The 12,600-nt window shown below is 38.1% G+C and overlaps 1 protein-coding gene across 1 annotated transcript; it reads right to left on the reverse strand.

Moving 5' to 3' along the window:
• Positions 1–592: 592 nt before the first annotated feature.
• On the reverse strand, positions 593–7,247 carry tmem72 (transmembrane protein 72). Its single transcript, XM_077582288.1, has 5 exons — positions 6,993–7,247; positions 4,487–4,553; positions 4,200–4,271; positions 2,030–2,169; positions 593–1,933 (listed from the first exon to the last, which is right to left on the reverse strand). The coding sequence occupies exons 1-5, from the start codon at positions 7,066–7,068 to the stop codon at positions 1,521–1,523; spliced, it is 768 nt and encodes a 255-aa protein (XP_077438414.1). The 5' UTR covers positions 7,069–7,247; the 3' UTR covers positions 593–1,520.
• Positions 7,248–12,600: the final 5,353 nt, after the last annotated feature.

The raw sequence follows: 12,600 nt of genomic DNA on the forward strand, positions 1-12,600 counted from the left end.
CTGTTTTTGATCCCGGATCTTCCATCTGAGCCATTGTAGCGGGGGAACAAAAACTATAGGAAGTCTCTCCCTCACACTCCCTAATGGGGACTTACAATTTAAAGGAAGTGGCATATTCATTGTTAAGTCAATTCCCTCAGAAAAGACCACAAATGGAAATGGGATGAGAATGTATTTGGCACCGGTCAGATCATTACATGGTAGAGCAAGTGTGTTCACTTGTTAAACCTACTGGAAATGTGTCAATTGCATAGAGCCTACTTGTACCTGGTCCACTTGCTACCGACAGGAAACAAAAGACTGGAGTGTATACATGCTGAAGTGTGAGTTTTTCAGCAGACAGTATTGATTTACGGCCTGAACAAAAGAACAACCTCAGCTTGGAGACTGAATGACGAAAGAGACAAACGAAAAGCAGGCTTTTTATTATTGCCTACTCATGACATCAAATATTTCAGTGCATAACCAATCATGTTAGACACATTAACTCAATTTTCTGATTGGTCTGGAGTGTCTGGTCTCACCTCCCAGACTAGCCCGGTTACCATGGTGACCACTCACACACAATGATAAACACACACAATGAGGCGTCTTCAATGTAACTGTGACACCTGCACAGGCTTTAATTCCGGCTTTTCCTTGTCACATTTGTGCATATTTCCATTAGTGCCGTTGAATGAGTGAAACACTTAATCCACTTTATTGCCTTATGAATAATACATGAAACGTTAACTAGATTGGATTGCCTTGCATTAGTGTCACTGCCCTGGTCCATTCAGGCTTTGCAAATATGGACTAAATCAGACTAAAAGGCACCATGTGTGCCACAAATTGGCCCAAATGGCTAATCATAAAAAAGTATACACATGAATACAAAACAGACACAGCTCTAAAATGTCATCATTCTGAATTTGACCTGAAATTTTGGGAAATGTTATGTTTCTAAAGTCACACAAAAATTATATTAGAAGGATTAACTCGTACGTTTTGCTTCTTTTTTTCACACAGAGAATGCACATCCAGCTTTCACAAACATTTGCAAAGGTACTCTAGCAGCATTATAAACAAGTTGAAGTTAGCATTAGTAATCATATGGGAGTGTTACTGTAACACTAATTTTTAATTGGTTAAAATTGGGTACATTTTTGACAGATTAGAGTGAGACAGACAAGTAAACAAAGGAATAAAATATGACCGTTAAAAATGGTATAAGGTTACAAGTAAAAAACAAACTGCCTGTCCTTAATGGTAATTGTTGAATGGGACTACGCTTACTTACATTATCTCCTATGGCAACGATAACTTATAAACCTTCAATGAGTATCCCGGAATTAATTGTATTCATCTTTAGAGATTTTGCTACACTTACTTTTACAATCATACTGCATAAATGTGTCTCATGTTATCCCCAGACATTGTTAAAAAAAATTTTTTTTTGTTTATCTCTAATTTTTTTTCAAGTTCTGTGCAGTTTTAGCACAAACATGAACTCAACATTTGAATAAGGAATGCAGAGAGCATCAGTCAGTGATCATAGGTGCAGTGTCTGAGGTGGTTTCTGCATCTAAATCCCCCAAATCTCTTATCTCCTCCATCTCTCGCTCCACCACCTCCTTCCGCCCTCTCATCCACGCGGGTCTCCTCTCCTTCCTCTTCCTCTCTTTTGGAGTGTGCTCCAGCTCCAGCATGGCCTGGAAGCTCTCCCCTCCACTCTCGGCCAGGCAGTGGCACTCGTCCCTGGTTGCTAGGGCAACTCTTTTTCCCGTCACCGCATGGCGGAAGGAGAGCTTGTCGTCCGAGGCGACCTCTTCCGTAACACACACTGTGGTTTGGCCTTGGTCGCTGTAACTCTGCTGCGGCCTTTTAGGTGATTCAGTCTTTGTTTTCTTGCTGAGTATGAAGTTGAACAAGGCAGTCACTAGAAGCATTGTCCCTAAAAGGGTAGAAATGTGTCTAAATGTACTAAATGGCATTTATGTACTCAAGGTTTGAGGCTATGAAATATTCTTTACGGATAGTTTAATTTTACCTGGAATAATTGCATGCCACACCAGCACAGGATGCAGGAAACAGACTACGGACATTATGGAATAATAGAGGAACTTCTGAAAGCCTCCAACTTGTGCCATCTTCCCCCATAATATAAAGAGCCAACAGTCTGGGGGACAGCTGCAGAATTGGCAGAGAAGTCATCGTCACCATCTGTGTAATGCTGAATTTACTGTATATAAAATGCAATGTGCTGCAAATAGTAAAACATATTTAAAAGATGAATGTTTTGTACTAAATGCTTAAATGACAATAATATGATAAACCCATAACTCTCAAACGATGTTTGCGGATTGTATTGTTGTGTGCTTGCACATGAGCACCGGCCTGAGATTATTATTATTATTATTATTATTATTATTATTATTATTATTATTATTATTATTATTATTATTATTATTATTACTATTATCTTTTTCCGTCAATTTGAATGACTGACATCAAATTAGACTAATCACTGAACATGATGTTGTCTCAGTTCGCGTAGACAGAGCCGCAAATGATTCTACACGTCTTATTCTGGCTGGGAAGTTTCAAAATTAGGAAGGATATTTCTTCCAAAAACATCAAAGGTAGAACAAATGGCTATAATCCATGGCTGCTTTAGCAAGTAGCATAGTGCTAATTGTAGCAGTAAAAATGACAAGAAGTAGAGTTTACGAATACAAGGTCGTTTGTAGATAAGCTAGCAGTTAGCCTAGCTTGTTGTATTTCTCCTTCTACTACTTTCTTCATTTACATATTCCAGCAGTCTGGATGGAGGGTTATGCTGCCTTTCACTTCACAGACCATCTAGTTTTGGGGAGAAGACGTGAGGTTGTGGAGATATCCTTGCTGTATGTGTTTGTGTTGTTCTGTGTCATCTAGAGTTCACCCACACTACACAAGCAATAAGCACACACTTGCCATTTTTTCCCCTTGTCACATTTGGAGTCTCTCACATTTTAAAAATCAGTTAAGATGTGATAAATCGGTGTCTATGTTTGTGTTTAATTTGTCATGAGAGCTGTACTACAATCTTCAAGCTTGTTATGACTGAAAACTTTCAAGACATATCTCTGGCATCAGGCAGAATCTTTATACCTAAAAAATAGTCATCACTTTTCAGTTGTCCAAAAATAACCCCGTGATATTTGTTCAACCATTAACATTTCATGGTCAAAGAGAGCAAGCTATGTATAGCATTTTTGGTCAATAATTTATCAAATTTAGCAAGACACGTGTGGACTAACTAATAGTAGGCCTCTATGTAGACTTGTGAAAAATGCATAATTTACCAAATGTTGACATAGGAGGGTTTCAGCCAGATGCCAGCGATAGGCAGGAAGTCCATGATAAATGAATCATACAGTGTAGCATATGCCACTTGTAGTTATTGTTATTAGTCTCTGTAGATCAGTGGTGTCAAAACTGCGGCCCAGTGGCCATTTGTGGCCTGCCATCCATTTTTAAGCGGCCTGTGACATATACAAAAAATTACATTTGCTACTAATAAATCAGTTTTATATACTGTAAAGCTTTTCTAAATATGCAAATTTACAATTTGAAAATGAACTACTTTCTCTTCATTACATTGGGGTGAATAAAAATAATAAAGAAGAAAAAACGGTCTCCACATTCTGCTCTTTGTCAAGGTCAAAATTGTTAAAACATATTGACAATACACAATTGCTTGATTGACTTTGGTGTGCTTGATAAATCAAAGAAAAAAACAAATCAAAATTTTCTATATGTGGCCCCTATATGAGGAAAAAGTTTGGATTCAATCAATGCTGTGAATTCTCAGTCATCCAGGTCATAGAAATCCACACAGGTGAAATTGAGGCAAATGGAATTGTTTGTTGAAGACATTTCACCTTCCAAAAGGCTTCTACAGTTCTAAATGTTTATAGTTCCTCCCTATCCAGAATTTGTCAATTGTTATCCTCAAACACATGTCCCCTCTGTTTTTAATGGCTGACTTGGTATTCGGGACGGTCGTTGACCAGCCACACTCTGCAACAATCAAACCAGGTTTATTGTATTTTCAAATTAATTATTAATTAAAAGTGAACATCTGGAACAAATAAAAAGAGTCCAGTTCACTCACTTCAACCTTTCCTGATTATTATGGTGTGTTGTTAATGCAAATAATCAAGCTGCGTACTCACGGCAGGCACATGAGCAAAAGTGCATCCAAGAAATAGGCCAACTCAAATATCACGATGCCAATAGAGGCCACTCTGTTGAGGAACAAATCATCATTTCCATTATTTCAGCATCTAGAACATAGTGAAACATGTCAGCTTGTGTATGAATTCAGATTTTTCTCTGAGTAAAGGGATGGTCATTACCCCCATTAATAGACAGATTGCCTCCTTGTGAACCAGAGAAAATGCCCCAGGGATAAAATTCATCACACTTGATCCTACTTAACAATATGTCAACAAGCTCTTACAGCAGGTAGATGCCAAGGCTGTTGAAGTCTCCCTTTTGCAGCGTCTCCACTCCTACAGCACACAACACTGAAAAAGAGAATGCAACTGATTTCACTTTGGAGGCTAGCAAGTCGTGTCCACCAGGTGTCAGACTTGGTTCACTGTTTCTCAGGCAGTAAGTTTTTCTGCGGGTGGTCTTTTCCAAAAAATATTTTTTAATTCCCTCCCTGTGAATATAAAATAAGCCAAATAAATGTAGATTTGAGACAGCCTATGATTTCTAAATAACCATAAATCTGACTTGAAATGCATTTTTTTCCCCAGCATATTTTATTTAAATGTCGGTAGTTTTCACCCTTTCACATTGTAAATTGATGACCCAGTTTGGGTTCTGAGCCTAAGTTGGTGATCTAGATCAACATCAGAGGACTGGAGGGGAATTTTGACTTAATTGAGCTTATTTTTCCAGAAACCATCCATTTTCTTAACCGCTTGTCCTCACAAGGGTCGCTGGAGCCTTTCCTAGCTGGCTTCAGACAGTAGGCAGGGTACACCCTGAACTGGTTGCCAGCCAATCACAGGGAACACAGAGACGAACAACCATTCACACTCACAATCACACCTATGGACAACTTGGAGTGTTCAATTAACCTGACATGCATATCTTTGGAATGTGAGAGGAAACCGGAGTACCCGGAGAAAACCCACACAAGCACGGGGAGAACATGCAAACTCCACCCAGGAAGGCCAAAGCCCGGACTCGATCTCATGAGCCTCTGCACTGGGAGGCGGACGTGCTAACCAGTCAACCACCGTGCCGCCTTCCAGAAAGGAATTTGATGATATTGTATTATCCTGCTGGATGATGAGGTACTGGTGCCATAAATGTCATGGTCTGGAAGCTTGAAGTCTAGAAGCACTGAGTCACATCCATGTAATTGTCTAGATGGATTGTTGGAATTGTGGATTGTTTCTTGGTTGCTTTTGGCTAGATGACGATAGAAGATAAAATTAATCAAACCTGAAGTAAACAATTTGTACTGTGCATTCCAAAAGTCAAAAGTGATGCCATGCTTACTGAATTGTGCTAATGGTGTTTTCGTAATTCCGATTTGAGCCCCGTTAGTAACTTGATATCACTGCATTTGCTCTTATTTCGAACATCCTGACTTCATGAATGATCAATGGTACTGTTGTTCTATATCATTTATTTGTTTAGTTTGAATGAAAGTATTCTTTGGAAGACCAACTAGAAACAAGCGATGCTTGGCCGAGACTTGAATTGAAAGCGAGGAACCGAGCCAAGTCCAGCTGGCTGCATCGTCAGACCAAACAGTGAAAAAGAAAAGGTCAAGTTGTGCAGATTACTACGTCAGAACGCTGACGGTAAATGCAACACTAGCAGTTGGTACATGCAACAGCGACACCTGCTACCTTGAGTGTGTGTGTTTTTTTTTCTTTTTTCTTAAGGTGTGTTAGTTTTGCGCTGCTGTAACCTTGTGTGATTCAAGTTAGCATTTGGATCACAGAAAAAAATAACTGAAAACAAACTTATCACTTTACTATAGTACAACTATGATTTCGATTCAAGAAATATGATTCCTTCTCAAGTTAGATATTATTTGTTTTTGTCTTGGAAGTTTGTAGGTGAGGCAAGCATGACTAAAGTGCCTTACGGACTACACATGGAAGCATTTTTATGGGAGGCTTAGCAGAAATGCAGCGATACAATCAGCACCAGAGGGAAATCAGGAGAATGCTGCTAGAAGCTTGCTGCTCATTTATAGGGTGTGAGGGGTATAAACACTGCATACAGACCAGTTGAAAATCAACATAAAAGTACACCCTATGTAATTGTTCATCCATTGAAGACGCACAGAAGCAGACAGACACATAAATGTGCACACACAAGAGCAAACGCACCGTAAGATCATGAGTGTATAAAACCACGTGAGCTCAAATAAGGCCAGTAAACCTGCTGGATGCAGAGACATTTGTGGATGGCGCATGTCTGTGTAAATGAGCAGCGTTGGCAATTGTTTTAATTGTAGGGGGTGAGGAGGCTAACAACTAGTTTGTACAGTAGGGGGTGGGACATCATAGCATAAAATAAGTACCGGTATACAGTATTACATTTTTGAGTAAACTTTGAGTATTATTTCGAGGCTGGGTCGAGTGTCTTCTTTTTTTGGATATCAAAATATGGCCAAGTTCAGGTGTCTTCTGAAATCCAAATATTTAGTTTGGATTTTTGGTTATTTTCGTTGTCAAGAGTTTATTGAATAACAGTAATTGTTGAAAGAAAGCAAGCTCATTATTTTCTCATCTACGGTAACGTTTGAAATAGTATTTTTATGGATAAGCACTGTTCCAGCACAGATTCAGCATCAGATAATAGCGTATTGCACTTCTTGCCTCATGAAATTCAGGCTCAGCTAAAGAAACGAAGAGCAACAGAACACAACTCAGTAAGGTTCTATTGTCTGTCTTGTTTCATCAGAAATAATCAATCACCGTATATTTTACCTGTGGCTGTAGAGATGCCAAGAATCCGGCAGGCAATCTCCACCATAATCCAGCAAACGTTCCCTGTTTCGCCCATCACAGCTGGGAATCTTACTCTGCTAAAAAAAAACAAAAAAAAACCTAACTTGTTCTCTTTTTTTTATGCTACCCTAAATAGTAGATCAGAAAGTTGCTAGAGTAACGCTCTAGGAACATAGCTGACCCTTAGCTCGATGGAGAACTGCATTGAAAGCTGCATGGGATGTGATTCTTGAAGCCTCTTAGCCTAGTCCGGTTCAACTCCAATGAGGTTTGTGACTCAATAATGACCCCGTTGTTAATCACTCTCTCTCTCTCACAGTCACACACATAACCATATGTACTTTTACACCGTATTCCAAATTATTATGCAAATGATTTTTTTTTATAAATATAGTCGTATATGCAAACAGCATCATTTTCAAGTCATCAGTAGCTATTAGAGAATAATTGAAATGTTTAAAATATACCTCCCAATGATAACTACTGTGATGATGACTTTATCAGCCAAATTATTATGCACAGCAGTGTTTCAAGACATTTCATTGGTTGTAAAGAACTGTCATTTGCTTCAATCCAAAACATTTTAACAGGTCAAGTTACATTTTAACCTAGGACCTCTTATTGGATAGCAGCTTTGCAAGTTTTGCATTCTTTGAAGTTGTGAGTTTTTGCGAATTCTCTGCTTAAATCTATTTGCAGGAAAAAAGAATAGATTCCTGAAGCTGCTGTTTGGATGTGAACTGTAACACATTGCAATTTAATATCATTCCCTTTCATTTCACTGGGGAAAGATTATTAAAAGTCAACCCTCCTTTTTTCTTTTTTTTTCTTTTTTTTACAATAATAGCCCTAGAAACACGGTATTCTGATTAATATTGCGTTTGTGGAATATGAAGAGAGCAGCAAAATCCACCTCTTTTAATCCATCTCAGGGGGCAGCCGTTTTGCTACTTACTATTGTTCAGGTAACCACCAATCACGGCACACTTGTTTTCTGAAGATGAGCCATGATTGGCCATTACTTGTGCCCTGAATAGCTTTCGCTGCTTTTCCACCAACAAGCCCAGGATCTTTGAGTTCTGGGTAAAGGAAGTTCTTGGTTGTAAAAGTTTCAAGGGAATTTATAATTTGTGTTTCCACAGTGTCTTGGAGTTCTCGGTAATTAATTCAAAGGACTTTGATGACGTATGAGTTTGATGATCGCAGCCGATGTAAAAACAAAAAGTAAAAATACAAAAATAAATACAAAAATAAAAAACAAGATTAAAAAAGAAATATAAAATTAAATGTCAAAATAAATACAAAAATAAATATACAAATATAATTAAATATCAATCAATAAATTAAAAAAACTCTTCATGCTGCAGATGCTCTGCCAGGACGAAATGTTATTTATTGATTGATATTTAATTCCATTTATATATTTAATTTTGTATTTATTTCGGCATTTATTTGTATATTTATTTTTATGTTTTGAATCTCATTTTTTTGGTATTTATTTTTACTTTTATTTATTTATTTATGCATGTATGTCTTTTTTTGTTATTTTTATTTCCATTTATATTTATTTTTTTGGATTACATTTTTGAAAATTATTTTTTGCATCTGTTTTTATTTTAAATTTTAGCCATTTATTTATTTATTTAGTCATTTATTTTTAATTTGGCCAGTTTTGGTCCTCCATAAGTGCAGCCCGTCCACTCAAAGTTCCAGCTCTGCTCAGCAAGACCCTGCTGCTGAGATAGTACTCGGATGTCCCCTGGGGAATTTAAATACCCCGGAAATTTTTGTTGGTGGAAAAACACGCAAACTGAATTTTACCAAGGTAAATTGAAAAGTTCTCCAAAAGTTCTGGCGGTGGAAAAGCCCCTCTTGATGTCATTTTCAGTCGACAGCAATTGGCAACATGGCTACCCCCAACTTTTTTTAAACAAACTAATTAATTAATTAAATTCACATCTATAGGCACCACTGTAACTAATACGCAAGTAGACACATTTTAGTATTATTATAATCAGCCACCTTTAATCTGCAGAAACCAGGGACCCTTATACTTGTCCTCCTCCCCAGAAACATTTTTCACATTTTCTCTACAATTTGGTTCCCTCAGTGTAATCAAACTATCAGCAAACACTTCATATTTTTCTCCCAGGTGTGCTGTAATGCGCACAGTCTGTCCTCTCCCGTCTAAGTTTCACTATGACACCAGCCCCCCAGTCGAACAGAAGTAAACAGCACTCTGCATTATGAGCTGACAGGCTTGGCTGCGGACTGCTGTACGTTTGTTCAGACACAGCGGAGGCGTTTTGGAATGAGCTGTGAGCGCGTCACACACAAACACGCACACACACATGCACACATACACACTGCATCTCCTAGTAGGGCCCAAGGTAATCTATGTAAATCTGCTTAAAGTCTCAAACAAAGAATTTTTTGTGTTTAGGTACCCTTTTCTTTTGTTTCTGGCTTACTATCCATGTTATTTGTGGCATTTATGGTATTGAGTCTCTACAAGTGTGTCACAGTAGTTGAACACTTCCATCCGATCTAAAATGATTGCATGGTGCATTTTAGATAGTCCTGAAATATCCTCTAGCGCCATCTCCAGTTTGGCTTTTATGGTCACTAAAAGTTCAATTGGTTCCACTTGTACAGACAATCAAGTCCCAATCACCCTTGATATGTCCTCAGGCCACGCACCAGCATTTCGTTTTAAGCATCAAGACAAATTAGGTTGTGTTTTAAAAGAGAACACAATTCATTTCAGGATGCTGGTTGCCTTAATTTAACCTTTTTTTCCATATAAGCGCTGGTTAATCAATTCTAGGGTCACTAGACGTACAGCAATTTGTTTAAAAAGCAAACAAACAAAAAAATGGAAAAGTAGAAATACTGAAGTGATTTGACTTTTCTTAAGTAAAAGTAAACAAGTACAAACTCTGAAAAGTACTTAGGTAAAAAAAAGTAAAGAAAAAGAAATCGCTTTTCATGACTCACGAATTTAATGATATTTATGAGCATCATGTGAAGGTAGTTTCTTTGTGTTAAATAATATTACAAATGAATACAGTTGTGTATGTACTATGGGTTCATAATTGTTTTCATCCTATATGCATGGTGCCTTGCAGCCATGTAGCGGCATCTATATGCAGTTACAAACAACTTTTATGGAAAATGTTCAATTATATGGGGATTTATGCTATTTGCAGCAGTGCCAATCCCTTGTGAATACAGGAGCCCAACGTATTTTTAAACTCTATCAATTAATTTTTTTTTTAGCAAAAGCTAAACTGTGGAGGAAGAGCAGATACTGAGTGTGAAGACTTGAGGGTCGTAGGTTTGCATCTATGAACAACAAGAAATAAGCAAGACTACCTGTATTGAGATGTGGCTGTTTTGCCTCCTGACCATAATCAATGTGTCCTTTAGTAAAATATCCACCCCACAACTGCTCTGTGTGGGAGTCCCCTCAATGCCTCCCCCTGTTGCGCATATGTGTATACAACTGGCCCATGTAACTGCAGCATGTAGCCTAAAACAGAGTTTAAAGTTGAATTACCACTACGTGGGGTAATACAGATGGTTATTTTTTCAAGACGTTTCATTTATTATAACTTCAAGTGTCATATACACATGTGAACTCTGCCCTATTTACTAACCAACTGTGTGTTTATTTGACATGGAAGACCCCGATGATGACAGAAAAACGGCCCACTAAAAACACAGTTTACAATATTAGGTCAGTGTGTGTTGTAAAGAAGCCATCAAGTGAGTTATGTAGCAGTTAACTACAAGCCAGAGGGTGGTAATTTTGATTTATAGCCATGTACCAATTTTCACAATCTAATGCTGCTGTAACTTTCATTTGGTATGTGTTGAAATGATGCCTCAACCTAACATGTGAAATCACACATAGCCTTTCACTGTGGAATCATCCCTGACTTTCACTATCTCATCCTCCTCCTCCTCCTCCTCCTCCAACTCACCATCATCAACTTCACACTCCTCTGCCACTTAGCTGCTTGCAAAGAATGCCCGTGTCTCCCTCCTTCACATCTTCTCGGCAAAGTGCCTGTCAGTCCACCCTGGGTATCTGGTGTCTGTCAGAACCAGTTAAAAAAAAAAATCTCCAATTTCTATTACATTGTGTATGTGTGTATGTAAAACCCATTATCAGACTGGGGATAATGTAGTTGACTTGATTTGCAGGTGGGCCACCTAGTGGTTAGAAGAGGTACTTGTGATGCAACGCTGCACACAAGTGGTCATAATCCAGTTGATTTGTTGAACCAGAGTGACATTTATACGGTGACACTGACAAAGAAGAAGTTCTTGTTTCTCAGTCCTGTTTGTATCAATATATGGAGGTCAGGACCATCCCCCGAGGAGATAAAGCACAAACGTGAGAAAATATGTGCACAGGAACAGGGCCAAATTCTTACTTACCCCTACCTCTTTTGCAGAAAAATGTCAAAGAGGCGATTCCTTCAAACATGCACACATACACTGTCATCAAGTTTTGCACAACAAACAAAGAACAAGTGAGCTCGGCCTTGGCACTGATAGATTCACATTTTTGCTCAGCTTGAAAAATTCATTCTGTCCTCCAAGCCGTTCTCAAGTGGTGTGAGTGCAAAGTCTGTCAAGTATTCACTCAGTAACCAAAGCACAAACCCAAGCCTCATTGTTCTCTCAAGATTCATGGCAACCTCCCATGCGGCACACTTGGCCCATGTTGCTACATATCTTCTTCAGAAATGTAAATCGGAGGGAAGGAAGTACATCTAAAAATAATGTAAAAGATTCTGAGGAATTTCAATAAATGTGTGCATCTTGGTATTTCTTTAAATCACGCTCCAAGTCACACAAACAGCTGCTCATTTCTTCTGTGAAAGAAAAGCTTTCATAGTAACGTGGCCCGGCTGTAAAGCTTCTCTGCAGTTGTCCTCCCGGGGAAGCGGCGATTTCAGAAGATCCCTATGAGCATAGCGGGGGTTCTTAGAGGACGAGGAAACGCTGTTGTATATCACGCTGTAGTGTGTGTATGGAGGCTGATGGATCAGGCCCGCTGTAACCTTTCATCACTCCGACTGACATTGAGGGTCTGTTTGGGATTAGGAGGAAAATCCTTTTACTGTACGGTCCGTTTGGGGAGCAGTAAAACATAGTCATGGCTGACATATAAAGCCACATTTGGTGGATATACTGTAACTTCAGGTTTAACTGATAACAGGATTCAAGTGGCTGGCATAGCACACAGACATTGTGTATGAAACGCATTATCCTTTCAACACTATTACTTACTGACACTCTTTAAGATATATAAAGCATGCAACCTGAAAGCACATTAAATGTCTGATCCAGCTTGTGTATGTCTGTAAACAAAATAAATATGTTTTGGTGTTTACCTGCGTTGCATCCTAGAAATAAAGAAATTACTAAATAAATGAATAAAAGTTAAAATAAAACTGGATACAAAAAATATAATTTAAGAATTAAATTAAATTATATATATATATATATATATATATATATATATATATATATATATATATATATATATATATATATATGTATATATATATAT

Source organism: Vanacampus margaritifer, chromosome 12 (genome assembly GCF_051991255.1).
Source record: "Vanacampus margaritifer isolate UIUO_Vmar chromosome 12, RoL_Vmar_1.0, whole genome shotgun sequence".
In the NCBI taxonomy this organism is placed as follows: Eukaryota; Metazoa; Chordata; class Actinopteri; order Syngnathiformes; family Syngnathidae; genus Vanacampus; species Vanacampus margaritifer.